General features: G+C 52.9%; 1 protein-coding gene across 1 annotated transcript in view; it reads left to right on the forward strand.

Annotated features, from left to right (window-relative positions):
- Positions 1 to 10,727, forward strand: part of ARID3B (AT-rich interaction domain 3B) — a 30,186-nt gene extending 19,459 nt beyond the window's left edge. The window contains exons 6-9 of the mRNA XM_056499707.1: positions 3,304 to 3,557; positions 5,141 to 5,401; positions 6,337 to 6,429; positions 8,494 to 10,727. Coding sequence (XP_056355682.1) covers positions 3,304 to 3,557; positions 5,141 to 5,401; positions 6,337 to 6,429; positions 8,494 to 8,663 — 778 coding nt within the window. The 3' untranslated portion in view covers positions 8,664 to 10,727. The remainder of the gene's footprint in view (positions 1 to 3,303; positions 3,558 to 5,140; positions 5,402 to 6,336; positions 6,430 to 8,493) is intronic.
- The last annotated feature ends 6,373 nt before the right edge of the window (positions 10,728 to 17,100 follow it).

Here is a 17,100-nt window from a genome sequence, read left to right on the forward strand (position 1 = left end):
TTGAGGGAATTCTGGGTAAATTATAGAGGATATTTCAGTTGTGAGGGAATTCTGGAAAAATTATAGAGGATATTTCAGTTGTGAGGGAATTGTGGGTAAATTATGGAGGAATATTGAGTGGTGAGGGAATTCTGGGTAAATTATAGAGGATATTTTAATTGTGAGGCAATTCTGGGTAAATTATACAAGGTATTTCAATTGTGAGGGAATTCTGTTTAAATTATGGAGGATATTTCAGTTGTGAGGGAAATCTGGGTAAATTATGGAGAAAAATTGAGTTGTGAGGGAATTCTATTTAAATTATGGAGCATATTTCAGTTGTGAGGGAATTCTGGGTAAATTATGCAAGGTATTTCAATTGTGAGGGAATTCTGTTTAAATTGTGGAGGATAATTCAGTTGTGAGGGAATTCTGGGTAAATTACAGATAATATTTCAGTTGTGAGGGAATTCTGGGTAAATTATGGAGGAAAATTGAGTGTTGAGGGAATTCTGGGTAAATTGTGGAGGAAAATTGAGTTGTGAGGGAATTCTGTTTAAATGGTGGAGGATATTTCAATTGTGAGGGAATTCTGGGTAAATTATGGAGAAAAATTGAGTTGTGAGGGAATTCTGGGTAAATTATGGAGGATATTTCAATTGTGAGGGAATTCTGGGTAAATTATAGAGGATATTTCAATTGTGAGGGAATTCTGGGTAAATTATAGAGGATATTTCAGTTGTGAGGGAATTCTGGGTAAATTACAGATAATATTTCAGTTGTGAGGGAATTGTGGGTAAATTATGGAGGATATTTCAATTGTGAGGGAATTCAGGGTAAATTAAAGAGGGTATTTAATTTGTGAGGGAATTCTGGGTAAATTATCGAGGATATTTTAATTGTGAGGGAATTGTGGGTAAATTATGGAGGATGTTTCCGTTGTGAGGGAATTCTGGGTAAATTATGGAGGATATTTCAGTTGTGGTGGAATTGTTGGTAAATTATGGAGGGTATTTCAATTGTGAGGGAATTGTGGGGAAATTATGGAGGATAATTCAGTTGTGAGGGAATTGTGGGTAAGTTATAGCGGATATTTCAGTTCTGAGGGAATTCTGGGTAAATCATAGAGGATATTCCAGTTGTGAGGGAATTCTGGGTAAATTATGGAGGATATTTCAGTTGTGAGGGAATTCTGGGTAAATTACAGATAATATTTCAGTTGTGAGGGAATTCTGGGTAAATGAAAGAGGATATGTCAATTGTGAGGGAATTCTCGGTAAATTATGGAGGAAAATTGAGTGTTGAGGGAATTCTGGGTAAATAGTGGAGGATATTTTAATTGTGAGGGAATTCTGGGTAAATTATAGAGGATATTTCAGTTGTGAGGGAATTCAGGGTAAATTGTGGAGGATATTCCAATTGTGAGGGAATTCAGGGTAAATTATGGAGAAAAATTCAGTTGTGGTGGAATTGTGGGCAAATTGTGGGGGATATTTCAGTTGTGAGGGAATTCTGCGTAAATTATGGAGGATATTTCAATTGTGAGGGAATTGTAGGTAAATTGTGGAGGATATTTCAGTTGTGAGAGAATTCTGGATAAATTATACAAGGTATTTCAATTTTGAGGGAATTCTGGGTAAATTATGGAGGATATTTCAATTGTGAGGAAATTCTGGGTAAATTGTGGAGGATATTTCAATTGTGAGGGAATTCTGGGTAAATTATAGAGAATAATTCAGTTGTGAGGGAATTCTGGGTAAATTACAGATAATATTTCAGTTGTGAGGGAATTCTGGGTAAATTATGGAGGAAAATTGAGTGTTGAGGGAATTCTGGGTAAATTGTGGAGGATATTTCAGTTGTGAGGGAATTCTAGGTAAATTATGCTGGATATTTCAATTGTGAGGGAATTGTGGGTAAATTGCCGAGGATATTTTAATTGTGAGGGAATTCTGGGTAAATTATGGAGGAAAATTGAGTTGTGAGGGAATTCTGTTTAAATGGTGGAGGATATTTCAATTGTGAGGGAATTCTGGGTAAATTATGGAGAAAAATTGAGTTGTGAGGAAATTCTGGGTAAATTATGGAGGATATTTCAGTTGTGAGGGAATTCTGCGTAAATTATGGAGGATATTTTAATTGTGAGGGAATCGTGGGTAAATCACAGATAATATTTCAATTGTGAGGGAATTGTGGGTAAATTATGGAGGATGTTTCAATTGTGAGGGAGTTGTGAGTAAATTATAGAGGAAAATTGAGTGTTGAGGGAATTCTGTTTAAATTATGGAGGATATATCAGTTGTGAGGGAATTCTACATGAATTATAGGGACTATTTGAGTTGTGAGGAAATTCTGGGTTAGTTGTATTACAGTATTTCACTTATAAGGGAGTTCTGGGTGATTTCCAGAGGATATTCAGTTATGAAGGATTTCTGTCTGATTTATAGATGATATAGCAATTGTGAGGGAATTCTCGATGATTCTTAGAGGATATTTCATTTGTGAGGAGATTCTTGGTGATTTTTAGACTATTTCAGTTTTGAAGGAATTCTGGGTGATTTATAGATAATATCTCAGTTGTAAGGGAATTCTGGATGATTTATTTTATTTTATTATTTTATTTATTTTATTATTTATTTATTTATGTGTATTTTATTTGTGAGGAGGTTCTGGGTGATTTATAGACACTATTCCAGTTTTGAGGAACCTCTGGATGATCCTTTGAGGATATTTCAGTTTGGAGGGAATTTTGGATGATTCTTTGAGGCTATTTGAATTGTGAAGGAATTCTGGTGAAGTTGTAGAGGATATTTCAGTAGTTAGGGAATTCTAGATGATTCTTTGAGGATATTTCATTTTTGAGGGGTTTCTGGGCTATTTATAGGCACTATTTCAGTTTAAATAGAATTCTGTGTGGTTTATAGTTGGTATTCCCATTTTGAGGGTATTCTGGATGATCCTTTGTGGGTGTTTCAGTTGTGTGGGAATTCTGGATGAATTATAGAGTATATTTCAGTTGTGATGGAATTCTAGATGATTCTTAGAGGATATTTCAGTTGTGATGGAATTTTAGATGATTCTTAGAGGATATTTCAGTTGTGATGGAATTCTAGATGATTCTTAGAGGATATTTCAGTTGTGTGGGAATTCTGGATGAATTACAGAGTATATTTCAGTTGTGAGGGAATCCTTGAGGATCCCCTGAGGATATTTCAGTTGTGATGAATTCTGGGTGAGTTACAGGCAATATTTAAGTTACGAGGGAGCTGTTGATGATCCTTTGAGGACATTTCAGCTCCAGCTGCTCTCTGTGCCCATGCCCAGGTACATGAAGTACCTCTACGCCTACGAGTGCGAGAAGAAGTCTCTGAGCTCCCCGGCCGAGCTGCAGGCGGCCATCGACGGCAACCGGCGCGAGGGCCGCCGGCCCAGCTACAGCTCCTCCATGTTCAGCTTCTCCCCCTCCACGCCTGGGCCTCCTTCCCTGCTGTCCCCTCCCAAAATCCGCTTCCCCATCATCGGCGTGGCGCCGGGCAGCGGGACCAGCAGCCCCCGGGTGTCGCCGGCCGTCAGGAAAGGTCAGCTCCTGCATCACGGCCGCCGTGGATTCCGTGTCGGGATGTGGGAGTTGGGAATGAGGGGTGGGGTTTCCATGTTGGGAATGAGAGGGTTGGGTTTCCATGTTGGAAATGAGGGGTGGGGTTTCCATGTTGGGAATGAGAGGGTTGGGTAACCATGTTGGGAATGAGGGGTTGGGTTTCCATGTTGGGAATGAGAGGGTTGGGTTTCCATGTTGGATTTGGGAATAAGCGGGTTGGGTTTCCATGTTGGAGTTGGGAATGAGGGGTTGGGTTTCCATGTTGGGAATGAGGGGGTTGGGTTTCCATGTTGGAGTTGGGAATGAGGGGTGGGGTTACCATGTTGGGAATGAGGGAGTTGGGTTTCCTTGTTGGAATGTGGGAGTTGGGAACTAGAGGGTTGGGTTTCCATGTTGGAGTTGGGAACTAAAGGGTTGGGTTTCCATGTTGGATTTGGGAATGAGAGGGTTGTGTTTCCATGGTGGGATGTGGGAGCAGGGGTTATGTTTCCATGCTGGGATGTGGGAGCAGTGGGTTGTTTCCATGCTGGGATGTGGGAGCGGTGTTTGTGTTTCCATGCTGGGATGTGGGAGCAGCGGGTTGTTTCCATGTCAGATTTTCACTGAGGGGTTGTTTCCATGTCAGATTTTCAATGAGCGGGTTGTTTCCATGTCAGATTTTCACTGAGGGGGTTGTTTCCATGCTGGATTTTCCATGAGCGGGTTGTTTCCATGTCAGATTTTCCATGAGCGGGTTGTTTCCATGCTGGATTTTCCATGAGCGGGTTGTTCCCATGCTGGATTTTCAATGAGCGGGTTGTTTCCATGCTGGATTTTCAATGAGGGGGTTTGTTTCCATGCTGGATTTTCACTGAGCGGGTTGTTCCCATGTCAGATTTTCCATGAGCGGGTTGTTTCCATGTCAGATTTTCACTGAGGGGTTGTTTCCATGCTGGATTTTCAATGAGCGGGTTGTGTTTCCATGCCGGATTTCCAACAAGCGGGTTGTTTCCCTGCTGGATTTTCACTGAGCGGGTTGTTTCCATGCTGGATTTTCATGAGCGGGTTGTTTCCATGCTGGATTTTCACTGAGCGGGTTGTTTCCATGTCAGATTTTCACTGAGGGGTTGTTTCCATGCTGGATTTTCCATGATCGGGTTGTTCCCATGCTGGATTTTCCATGAGCGGGTTGTTTCCATGTCAGATTTTCCATGAGCGGGTTGTTTCCATGCTGGATTTTCACTGAGCGGGGTTTGTTTCCATGTCAGATTTTCCATGAGCGGGTTGTTCCCATGTCAGATTTTCCATGAGCGGGTTGTTTCCATGTCAGATTTTCCATGAGCGGGTTGTTCCCATGCCGGATTTCTAACGAGCGGGTTGTTTCCATGTCAGATTTTCACTGAGCGGGTTGTTCCCATGTCAGATTTTCACTGAGGGGTTGTTTCCATGCTGGATTTTCAATGAGCGGGTTGTTCCCATGTCAGATTTTCCATGAGCGGGTTGTTCCCATGCCGGATTTCCAACGAGCGGGTTGTTCCCCTGCGGGACTCCCCGCGGCCGCGCTGACCGTCCCTCCCGCCGCAGGTGAGGCCGTGCCGCTGGGCGTGTCCCTGCCGGGCCGGCTGCAGGCGGTGCCGCTGGCGCTGGCGGGCCAGCCGGGCGCGGTGGCGGCCAGGACGGCGGCGCTGGAGCAGCTGCGGGAGCGGCTGGAGGCGGGCGAGCCCCCGGAGAAGAAGGCGGCGCGCGCGACGGAGGAGGAGCAGCGGCTGGTGCAGCAGGCGCTGCAGCGCAACCTGCTCAGCGTGGCCCGCCAGGTCCCCATGAAGATCAAAATCAACGGGAAAGGTCAGGCACAGACCCTCGGGATCCCGGCCTGGAGCGTCACACGCGCACCTGGGTCACCTCTGGGGGGGTGTTCCAGTTTGTTGGGTTTATTGTCCCGCTCATCCAAATTCAGAACGTCATCTTTGCTCGAGTTTGGCACGGCTGGGAAGAAAGGAAAGAGCTGTTCTTGCTCCAGCAGTGCTGGCTTTGAGCTACAGATATGGATGGGAAAGTTCAAAGCAGCAGCTGGGATTGGGATTCCCAGTTCCTGGCAGCTCTGCATCCCCCTAAATTTCACATCCAAACAAAAAGAGACAGGGAAAGGGAATACAGATTTTATCCAGGAGTTTGTTCCCTCTTGCCTCACTTTGCTTTCACCCTGAACTTCCTAAACCAAAACTCTGGGAACAATTGCAGTCCCTTCAAAAAGGAGCAGCCCTGAGGATTCAGGGATGGGATTCCCACCTTCCTTTTCCCCACTGTACCATAAGAATCAGATGGAGCTTTGGGAGCTGCTCAGAGAGGAGATTTTAATAAGCTCAGCATGGCTTGATACCAATATTTAGATTCAACTTTAATAATGTGGAGTTTTTAGGGGGGGTGGCCTTGCTGCTCTCCGTGGAGGAGCAATCCCAAAATCCTGGCTCGCCCTTGGGAGCTGCTGGGAGAGTTTGATGTTCAGCTCCCCTCAAACACAGCTGCCCATCACTGCCCAGGCTGAGGAGATGGAGGAAAATCCTGCTTCTCACAGAGGTTTTCCCTCCCTCCAGCGGCCACTGGAGCTGCTGCAGCCCGAGCACATCCAGCTGAGGGTTAAATCCGGGTGTGCTCTCACCTTGGGCACTGCCAGGGATCCAGGAATTCTGTGGGGACAAAGGGGGGCTGTGCTCACCTCTGGGGGGTGCAGGGAATGGGGTGGTGTCCCTCTAACCCTGCTCCTCCTTTGCTGGGACCAGACAAGGGAGACTCGGCAGCGGCGCTGAACCTGACCCCGAACGGCATCGGCAGCATCAACATGTCTGTGGAGATCAATGGCACCACCTATGCTGGTGAGAGCCCTCTGGGATGGGAGAGACCTGCTGGGAACGGGAGAGACCTGGTGGGAACTGGGAGAGACCTGGTGGGAACTGGGAGAGACCTGCTGGGAACTGGGAGAGACCTGCTGGGAACTGGGAGAGACCTGCTGGGACTGGGAGAGACCTGCTGGGAACTGGGAGAGAGCTGCTGGGACTGGGAGAGACCTGCTGGGAACTGGGAGAGACCTGCTGGGAACTGAGAGAGACCTGCTGGGAGTGGGAGAGACCTGCTGGGAACTGGGAGAGACCTGCTGGGATGGGAGAGACCTGCTGGGAACTGGGAGAGACCTGCTGGGAACTGGGAGAGACCTGCTGGGAACTGGGAGAGACCTGCTGGGAACTGGGAGAGACCTGCTGGGAACTGGGAGAGACCTGCTGGGAACTGGGAGAGACCTGCTGGGAACTGGGAGAGACCTGCTGGGAACTGGGAAATCCCTGCTGGGAGTGGGAGAGACCTGCTGGGAACAGGGAAATCCCTGCTGGGAGTGGGAGAGACCTGCTGGGAACAGGGAAATCCCTGCTGGGAGTGGGGAAATCCCTCCTGGGAGTGGGGAAATCCCTCCTGGTAATGGGAGAGACCTCCTGGGAACTGGGAAATCCTTGCTGGGTGGGAGAGACCTGCTGGGAACTGGGAAATCCCTGCTGGGAATGGGAAATCCTTCCCTGGGGGTGGGAATGGGGATGGTCCCTGCCAATCAAAGCAGGAGGTGATTCTTGTTCACTGGGCTGGGCAGGATGAGTGTCTTTCACTTGATGTTAATGCTTTAAGATCTGAGGGAAGGGTTTTGAAATCTCAGTGGAAGTGTTGATGGGAAGGAGCATTATCCCTGTTCTCCTGAGGAGGGGCTTTACTCAGCTTTTCCAGCAGGAACTGTCCCCTGGGACAGTTCCCTTTTGCTGGGCAACCCCCAGGTGGGAAGCCCAGCTCTGCCTGACCCTTCTCCCCAAAGGCAGAAGCCATTTGGGATCTGTTTTGTGTAGGGACAGCACCCCTGTGACAGGCTCCAGCCCCAGCCACCCCTTCCCTGTGCTCAGCACAGACTCAGGAGCCAGAGCAGCTCCTGGGGGTGGGGGTGGGGATCCCGGGGGTGGGAATGGGATCCTGGGGTGGGGATGGGAATGGGACCCTGGGGGTGGGGATGGGATCTTTGGGTGGTAATGAGTATCCTGGGGGTGGGGATGGGGATCCTGGGGGTGGGAATGGGGATCCTGGGGTGGGGATGGGAATGGGACCCTGGGGGTGGGGATGGGATCCTGATGGTGGGAATGGAATCCTTTGGGTGGTAATGAGTATCCTGGGGGTGGGGATGGGGATCCTGGGGGTGGGGATCCTGGGAGTAGGGATGGGGATCCTGGGGGTGGTGATGGGATGGGGATCCTGGGGGTGGGGAATGGGATCATGGGGGTGGGGATGGGATCCTGGGGTGGGGATGGGGATGGGATCAGGATCCTGGGGGTGGGGATGGGATCCTGGGAGTAGGGATGGGCATCCCCGGGGTGGGGATGGGGATCCTGGGGGTGGGAATGGGCATCCTGGGGGTGGGGATGGGATCCTGGGGGTGGGAATGGGGATCCTGGGGTTGGGGATGGGCATCCTGGAGGTGGGGATGGGATCCTGGGGTGGGAATGGGGATCCTGGGGGTGGGGATGGGATGCTGGGGTGGAGATGTGATCCTGGGGTGGGGATGGGAATGGGGATCCTGGAAGTAGGGATGGGGATCCTGGGGATGGGGATGGGATCAGGATCCTGGGGGTGGGGATGGGATCCTGGGGTGGGAATGGGGATCCTAATGGTGGGGATGGGATCCTTGGGTGGGGATGGGATCCCCTGGCCAGGCTGACCCTGTGTGTGCCCTCAGGGGTGCTGTTTGCCCAGAAGCCCGTGGTGCAGCTCCTGGGGATGGGATCCTGGGGTGGGGATGGGATCCTGGGGTGGGGATGGGATCCTGGGGTGAGGATGGGATCCTGGGGATGAGGATGGGATCCTGGGGTGAGGATGGGATCCCCTGGCCAGGCTGACCCTGTGTGTGCCCTCAGGGGTGCTGTTTGCCCAGAAGCCCGTGGTGCAGCTCCTGGCCGGCTCAGGCACGCAGAGCTCGTGCAGCAGCTCCAGCAGCAGCTCCAGCAGCAGCTCCAGCAGCTCCCACTGCTCCCCCAGCCCTACCTCATCGAGGGGCACAGAGCCCTCCACCAGCTGGTCCCTCTGACGGGAGTGCACACATACCTCATCTCAAGGAACCTGCTCTCGTGGCTGTGCAGCAGCAGGAGGAGGAGGATGATGATGGTGGTGGTGGTGAAACCTTTCCATGCCAGCGAGTTTTCCTTCATCGTCTTTGTCCGGCCTGGTTTTGCTTTGTTGCCCCCTTTTCCTTCCTCCCTTGTGCTCTTTGTCTCCTCCTCCTCCTCCTCCTCCCGGGTTTGTTGTGTTCCCGGAGCGGGGGCACACCCGGCGTTTCTCAATCAGGGATGGGCTCCAGGGCGTGGCCAGGACGTCACCAGGGCAGGGACAGGGCCGGGGCTGGGCTGGGAATCCCGGTCCTGCTGGACCCGGGGGCCGCCAGGGCTCTTCCCAGCCACAGCTCCGTGTTTTGACAATCCTGAGAGCCGGGGGGTGCCTGGCCCCGTGGCAATATTCTCCTCTTCCTTCCTGCTGTGTCCCCACGAGTCGGTTTTGGCACCATCAGCCGCTGGGTCCTGGCTGGTGCCACCTCACCCCTCGAGTCCCGAGTGTCCCTGTGTCCCCTGTCCCCGTGGCCTTTGGGGTCCCCCTGCCCTGCTGACGTCCCTCCCATCCCTCCTGCCCTGCTGACGTCCTTCCCGTGCTCCGGGCCCAAGTCAGGTTTTTTTGAGCAGACGAAATACCTCAGATATGTAACTTGTTGGGTTGGTTTTGTTTGTGTTGGGTTGGTTTTTGTTTTTTAACCTCTTCAGGAAGTATTGGCATATCCTATCGCTTGGGGGTTTTCATAGGTGGGTTTGCTGACTTTGTGTTTGCTTCTGTTTGTGTTCGCTTTTAAACGCATCACCAAAGACAGGGAGTTCCAACAAGGCTGAGCAGGGGAGCAGTGGCTCCCCCACCCTCCCGGAGCAGAATTCCAGCGTCATCCTAGGACGTGTGCACGGGAAAACGAGCCGGGAGCGATCCCGTGCGTTGTGCCGGCTCTGCCGAGCCCCGGGGTCGGGAGCAGGGAATGCACATGTCCCGAGGCGGTGCTGCTCTCGGGGCAGCGCTGCCCTCCCTCCCTCCCTGTGGGCGGGGAAGCCGTTTCACCCTCGCACACTCCCAGAGGATTTTCTGGGACTCAATCAGATGATTTTTTTCGTTGTTGTTGGTTTTCTTTTGGTTGTTGTTGGGTTTTTTTTTATTTTATTTTATTCGGGGGTGGGGTTGGGCTGTTTCCTCTGAGTGGGACTGGGGCACTTTCTGCTTTTCCCGGCTGCTCCGGGGTGGGGTTGCTTTGTCTCACTTGCTAACGTCGTGTTTTCTTGCACAGAAAGGCACTCGAATCACTGAACTGCTTGGACACTACTAGAGTATTAATGTTTATAAGCTTTACTCAACCTAGACTGGAACTAGCCAGGGACTAACAGATTGTTTTGTATCCAATTCAGGGAAAGAATCAGGTGGGGAAGCGTAACAGATACCTCAGTTAAATAAGCTGCAACAATAACCGGTCCTTTTCCCAGCCCAGGGTGACAAGGACCATCCAGACTGTGAAGAGTTAACCCTTTCCCTCAGCCTGGCTTTGGCCCTGGCAGCCTCGAGCTGCGGGTCTCCTGCTGAGCTGCCAGGCTTTGGGCCGGGGTGCTGGAAACCAGCAGCGAGCAGGGCGGGGGAGGCTGAGCCCAGGGCAGTACTCAGGGTTTGATGCTGCGAGCAGGACGTTCCCGAGGGCAGTGCTGGCTTTGCAGCGCCCCTCCATCCTCTCCCGAGCTTCACACACCAGCCACAAACCCCCAGCGCGCTCCTCCCGGGGGGGAAAAAGCAGCCCCGGGGGCAGGGTGGGGTCGGGGGAGGCTGCTGTGCCTGCTGCGATCAGGTGTTCTCTCCAAACAGCTGCAGCAGCCTTGCTAACTAGTTTTCTTACCTATTTAAAAGAGAAAAAAAAAATAATAAAATAAGTAAATAAAAACAAATGTGATAGCCTAGGCGGTGGATAAATACCTCAACGTCTCCTTCCAACAAGTGTCTGTATATGTTGTTGTTGGGTTTTTTCTATCTTACAGGTTATCTGAATGTTTATATTCCAATAAACTTCTACCTCTTCACACCGTGACCCCCGCGCCTGCTTTGTGCCCCCGGTGGAAGAATTCCCAGCTATTCCCAGAGGCTGGGCCGTGTCCTGGCAGGGGCCCTGAGCTCCCAGTTTGGAGCTGGTGGCGCTTCCAGGCTGGATTCTGACACCCTGGAGCTGTCCCCGCCCCGTCCCTTGCCCTCCCGGAGCTGGGGCAGTTTGGGTTGGAATAGAATCCCTCGAGGGAAATTCCCGGCCATTTCCACTGCCCCCCATCCCTCCCGGAATGTCGCCGTTCAGCTCATCCCGGGCACGACCCGGCTCCGAACAAACAACAAAGGGCTGCGGAGAGCCCAGCGCGGATTAGCGCACCTGGGCAGGGGGGCCCGGCCCTTTGGGGCGAGACAGTGCCCGCTTTTCTCCTTCCAACATCCCCATCCCTTCCCGGGACCGGCTCGGGCTCCGGCACAGCCTCGTCCCGGCCCTGCTCCCCTTAACCCCTCGCTGGAAGCGAAGCCAGCTCTGGGCACAGGGAGGTTTTCTGCCAGCGCAGGTGCCACCTCTGAAACACAGGAACTAAATTCCGAAGGAGCTTCAGCCCTGATGGCCAGGACTTGCTTCCCTGCTCCCTAAATGCGTGCGGGGATACCCTCTTTCCACCCCAAAACCCTGCGGGCATCCCTGCAGGGAGGGACAAAATTCAACTCCCTTCTTTTGGGACTGGGCTTGGCAGAATCCAGCCCGGACACCCCAAATTTTCCCCCGCAGGTGCCCCCCTTCCCCCGGAGCCCCCCCAAGGCCGGCGGACGGTGCCCGAGCCGTGGCAGCCTGGCAGCGCCGATAACCGCGCTGTTCACAGCCCTTATCGCTGCTCGTTTGTTTTACCTAGACCGTGTCGGGCCGCCCGAGCGCCGCTCCTGTCCCGCCCGCTGCCTTTGGGATGCTCCAGCTCAATCCCAGGGCACAAAGAGTGGGGAGGTGCTGCGTTCTTTTGCTGTTTATTTAAGGAGCTGAGTAGTTATTAATTGTTATAAAGTTGTTTATTGTAAAGGCATGTTCGTCTCGAAAGGTCATAAAGTCCATGTTAAAAGTTTTTTGTATCGAGTTTTAAATAGAAGTAAAGTTTTAATTAGAAGTGGAAGCAGCTCCTGGTGTAAAGCTCTGAGAGTGCCAAATTTGCAGGCACAGTTTCTATTTTCTTTTGGGTGACGATGATAGTGGTGAGAGGAGATAAGAAAGAGAGCAAGTGTCTCTTCCCAAAGCACAGATTTTTATACACAAATTCCCTAATAAGCTAGAAACATGAATCTGAACTCTTTATTTTTAACCTATAGGAATTTTAGCTTTTCAACCCTCTAGTTTATGTATAAACTACTCATATAGTCTATTTGCTCTATTTGAAAAACGCAAGCAATGTTTTAACCATATTTTTAAAACTATGTTTTTGGAGCCTTTCAGGGGACTTGTTTTTTAGTTTTAACTGAGACTTGGGGTATTTTAGGGGGTTTTTTGTTTTGTTTTTTTTTTTTTTTTTTGTTGTAGTTGTTGGTTTTTGTTTGTTTGGTTTTGGGTTTTTGTTGTTTTGTTTTGTCGGGGTTTTTTGGTTGTTTTTTTGTTTGTTTGTTTGTTTTTTGGAGCACCGAACCGCCGCCGGTCCCCGGCTGCGCTGCGAGCTGGGCTGCTCCGTGCCCGAGGCCACCCTCACTGCCACCATCCTCGGCGTGTCGCAGCTGCCCCAGGGCCAGCGCGGCTCGCGGGTGGAGGTGGCGCTGGTGCCGCTGCTGGGAGCTGGCGAGCACCAAAACCAAGCTCAGCAAGGTGGGCACTCGGCGTTTGGGCTGAGCTTTGCTTGATCTCAGAGCCCTGGAACCCCACGGGCAGAGGCAGAGCCTCCTCCAAGCACCACCGGGAGCCCCGTGGTGTGTCCATGGCAGTGCAAGCCCGTGGCAGTGCTTCACATGGGGATCTGCAGCTCGTCCTCGGGGGGTGCTGGGGTGGAAGGGGTAAAACAGAGCTGGTGAGCGTCCCTGCAGTGATGGTGAGCATCAAACCCACCTTGCTGTCTCATTCTTGCCCATCCTGACCTGCTGGGGGACGAGCATCGCTGGGCTGGAAGGGCTGGATGAGGAGAAAGGGCTGGATGAGGTCAGAGGTGGAAGGGCTGAATGAGATTGGAGGAGGAGGGGCTGGATGAGGTTGGAGGAGGGGCTGGATGAGGTTGGAGGATGATGAGGTCAGAGGAGGATGAGGTCAGAGGAAGATGAAGTCAGACAATGATGAGGTCATAGGACAATAAGGTCAGAGGATGGTGAGGTCAGAGGAGGATGAATTTGGAGAAGGATGAGGTCAGAGGAGGATAAGGTTGAAGGAGGATGAAGTCAGAGGATTATGAGATCAGAGGACAGTGAGGTCAGAGGATGATGAGATTAGAGGAGGATGATGTCAGAGGATGATGAGGTCAGATGATGATGAGGCTAGATGAGGATGAGGTCAGAGGATGATGATGCCAGAGGATGATGAGGTCAGAGGAGGATGATGTCTGAGGATGATGAAGTCAGGGGACAGTGAGATCAGAGGACGATGAGTTTGGAGGAGGATGAGTTTGGAGGATGATGATGTCAGAGGATGATGAGGTCAGAGGAGGATGATGTCTGAGGATGATGAAGTCAGGGGACAGTGAGGTCAGAGGAGGATGAGTTTGGAGGATGATGACGTCAGAGGACAGTGAGGTCAGAGGATGATGATGTCAGAGGATGATGAGGTCAGAGGAGGTCTCCCAGCTCTCCTGCTCTCTGCTCTGTTCCAGCTCCACAGTGCCCGTGCCCTGAGCTGCAGCGTGCTCCCCTCAGCCCCAGCCCTGGGCGGCTCCTGCTGCTGCTGCAGCTGCAGGTCCTGGCCGGGCGCATCAAGGAGCTGCTGCGCAAGGCAGAGGCGCCGCCCCGGCTCTCCCGCCTGCCGGGCACCCCAGGTAGGGCACGGGGAGTGATTTCCCCTCCTACTGCTTGGCAGATTCCCTTGTTCCCTCTCAAACTGCTCTCTTCAAGCATGGGGGAGGGTTGGAATGAGATGATCTGTCCTGGTTTGAGGGACAGGTGCCTGCCAATAAAGGCAGCAGCTTCTCTTTGAAATGGAGAATGTAAACCCCGTCCCTCCAAATTATTATAATTTTGAAATTAAGGGGCTCTCAGGCAAAGATTTGGGAATTAGGAATAACAGTTCTTTACTAGGAAAATTAAAATAGAAATGCAGTATTACACAGAACAATCCCAAACCCTGCCAGAGTCAGAATCCAAGCTGACACCCGTCAGTCAGTCAGGGTGTTGGCACAGTCCCATTCAATGGTGGCTGCATCCTCCTGCAGGGGCAGATGTGGTTCAGCTGGAGCAGTGCTCCTGGAGAAGGTGCAGTTTCCTCTGAAGCTCCAGGGATGATGTGGAAAGGTCTGGCTTTCCTCTGGAATCCAGTGCAAAGAAGGTCCCTTGGTGTCCAAAATCTCAGTTTTTCTCTGGGTAGGAAAGGCTTGGCTGCTGCCCTGGCTGGAGCATCTCCCAGTGGGATGATGGAATTTTATCAGTCACACAGTGGGACTGAATGGGCCAGCAGCAGATGAGATCTTCCTGGAGGGAGGATGGGCTGTGGGAAGATAAAGATGATTGCCCAGCTGGTTTAAAGATGGCCCATGAGCAGATAATGTGTGCCAGGAGATCAGGGGCACTGCCCCACCCATAGATGGGGACAGAATTCACATTTCTGGCCACATCAACCCAACACAGGCTCCTTCCAACCCAAACCATTCTGTGATTCTGTGAGTGGATGAAAATTAGCACAAAGAGCATAATACAGATCTAGATATCTCCAATGTGGCCCCAAAGTGATTGAAATTTATTTATTGATGGTCCAAAATTAGCATGTGGCTTTGTGTCCTGCTAGCTGTTGTCACCTGTGGCTCTCCCTGCTCTGGGATGTGAGCTGAGGATTTTGGAGGTCCCTGCTCTCAAGAAGGGTAAAAGCTCAGGAGTTCTGTGTTCTTCCCACAGCTCCACAGAGCCCCACGGGGGTCCTGCAGCCCCCCAAGTCCCACTGGGGAGCTGCCAGCCTCCCTCTCTGTAACAGTGGTGGTGTTTTTCACCACTTAATTAGTGGCTCGTCTGGAGTCCCTTCTGTCTTCACTCAGAGCCAGGATTAAAAAACGCACAAAGGAAATGGATTTTCTCATGTTTGGGCTTGGTTGTTTATTAAATCTTATCTAAAGTTCAGTAACACTTCCAGCCACCAGCTAGTAGGGAGCAAAATGGAGAGAGATCCAGCTGTTACAAGATCTCTTAAAGCTAAGCAGTCTAATAGAGAACTAACACCTCTATTATTTATACTTTTGACCCAATAACCAAACTCCTGTGAGTCCAACCAGAAGCCATGAAAAGAAGGAAGATGAGCACTGAAAAAGACACCACCCAAAATCCTCCACCTTCTCCCATACCTATTTACTAAAACCTCAAATTCCAAACCCTTCACCACGTGAGATCACACATTTCTATTTAACTGCACACCAGAAGTGACTTTAACTCCATCCCCCAAGGCGTGGGGGTCACCACGGTGAGGAAGATAAGCCACGGTGAGGAGGAAGGCCACAGTGAGGCAGAGGAAGAAGGGAAGAAGCCCAAGCTGAGGGAGAGGCTGCCATGGTTAAGGCAGACTCTGGTGAGGAAGGTGAGGAAGGCCGTGGTGAGGAAGGTGAGGAAGGCCACAGTGAGGAAGGCCCTGACCACCATGGGGAACCCCACGGTGGGTGGGAGCCGTGCTGAGGGTGAGGATGGTGGTGGTGAGGAAGGACAGGGTGCCCCAGAGCGCTGTGACCTCTCCCACTCCTCACAGTCCCGGCTTAACCACAGCCTGTCCCTCCAGGGCGGGTTTAGCCCAGTCCCGCCCCCGCCCGGAGCCCTGAGGCGGGTTTAACCACGAGCGATCACTCTGAGGCGGGTTTAACCCCGGCCCGGAGCTCTGAGGCGGGTTTAACCCCGTGCGATTGCTCTGAGGCGGGTTTAAGCCCCGCCCAGCGCTCTGAAACGGGTTTAACTCTGGCCCATTGTTCTGAGGTGGGTTTAACCCCGGCCTGGGGCTCTGAGGTGGGTTTAACTGCGGCCCGGCCCGTCGGGTCGGGTTTAGCCCCAGCCCATCACTCTGAGGCAGGTTTAATCCCGGCCCATCGCTCTGAGGCGGGTTTAACCCCAGCCCGGCCCATCAGGGCGAGTTTAACCCCGGCCAGGCACTCTGAGGAGGGTTTAACTCCGTACCCATCGCTCTGAGGTGGGTTTAACCCCAGCCCATTGTTCTGAGGCGAGTTTAACTCTGGCCCGGCCTGTCAGGGCGGGTTTAACCCCGGCCCGGCATTCTGAGGCGGGTTTAACCCCGGCCCAATGCCCTGAGGCGGGTTTAACCCCGTACCCATCGCTCTGAGGCGGGTTTGACCCCGGCCCGGCGCTCTGAGGCGGGTTTGACCCTGGCCCATCGCTCTGAGGCGGGCTTAACCCCAGCCCGGCCCGTCGGGGCAGGTTTAACCCCGGCCCATCGCTCTGAGGCGTGTTTAACCCCAGCCAGTCCCCCTGAGGAGGGTTTAACCCCAGCCCGGCGCTCTGAGGCGGGTTTAACCCCGGTCCATCGCTCTGAGGCGGGTTTAACCCCGGCCCGGCATTCTGAGGCGGGTTTAACCCCGGCCCGGCCCGTCTGAGGCGGGTTTAACCCCGGCCCGGCCCGGCCCGTGGGGCGGGTTTAACCCCAGCCCGGCGCTCTGAGGCGGGTTTAACCCCGGCCCGGCCCGGCCCGGCCCGTGGGGCGGGTTTAACCCCAGCCCGGCGCTCTGAGGCGGGTTTAACCCCGGCCCGGCGCTCTGAGGCGGGTTTAACCCCGGCCCATTGCCCTGAGGCGGGTTGAACCCCGTACCCATCGCCCTGAGGCGGGTTTAACCCCGGCCCATCGCTCTGAGGCGGGTTTAACCCCAGCCCATCGCCCTGAGGCGGGTTTAACCCCGGCCCGGCCCGTGGGGCGGGTTTAACCCCAGCCCGGCGCTCTGAGGCGGGTTTAACCCCGGCCCGGCCCGTGGGGCGGGTTTAACCCCAGCCCGGCGCTCTGAGGCGGGTTTAACCCCGGCCCGGCCCGTGGGGCGGGTTTAACCCCAGCCCGGCGCTCTGAGGCGGGTTTAACCCCGGCCCGGCGCTCTGAGGCGGGTTTAACCCCGGCCCATTGCCCTGAGGCGGGTTGAACCCCGTACCCATCGCCCTGAGGCGGGTTTAACCCCGGCCCGGCCCGTCTGAGGCGGGTTTGACCCCGGCCCGGCCCGTGGGGCGGGTTTGACCCCGGCCCATCGCCCTGAGGCGGGTTTAACCCCGGCCCGGCCCGTGGGGCGGGTTTAACC

The sequence above is a fragment of the Oenanthe melanoleuca genome, chromosome 10 (genome assembly GCF_029582105.1).
Source record: "Oenanthe melanoleuca isolate GR-GAL-2019-014 chromosome 10, OMel1.0, whole genome shotgun sequence".
Taxonomy (NCBI): domain Eukaryota; kingdom Metazoa; phylum Chordata; class Aves; order Passeriformes; family Muscicapidae; genus Oenanthe; species Oenanthe melanoleuca.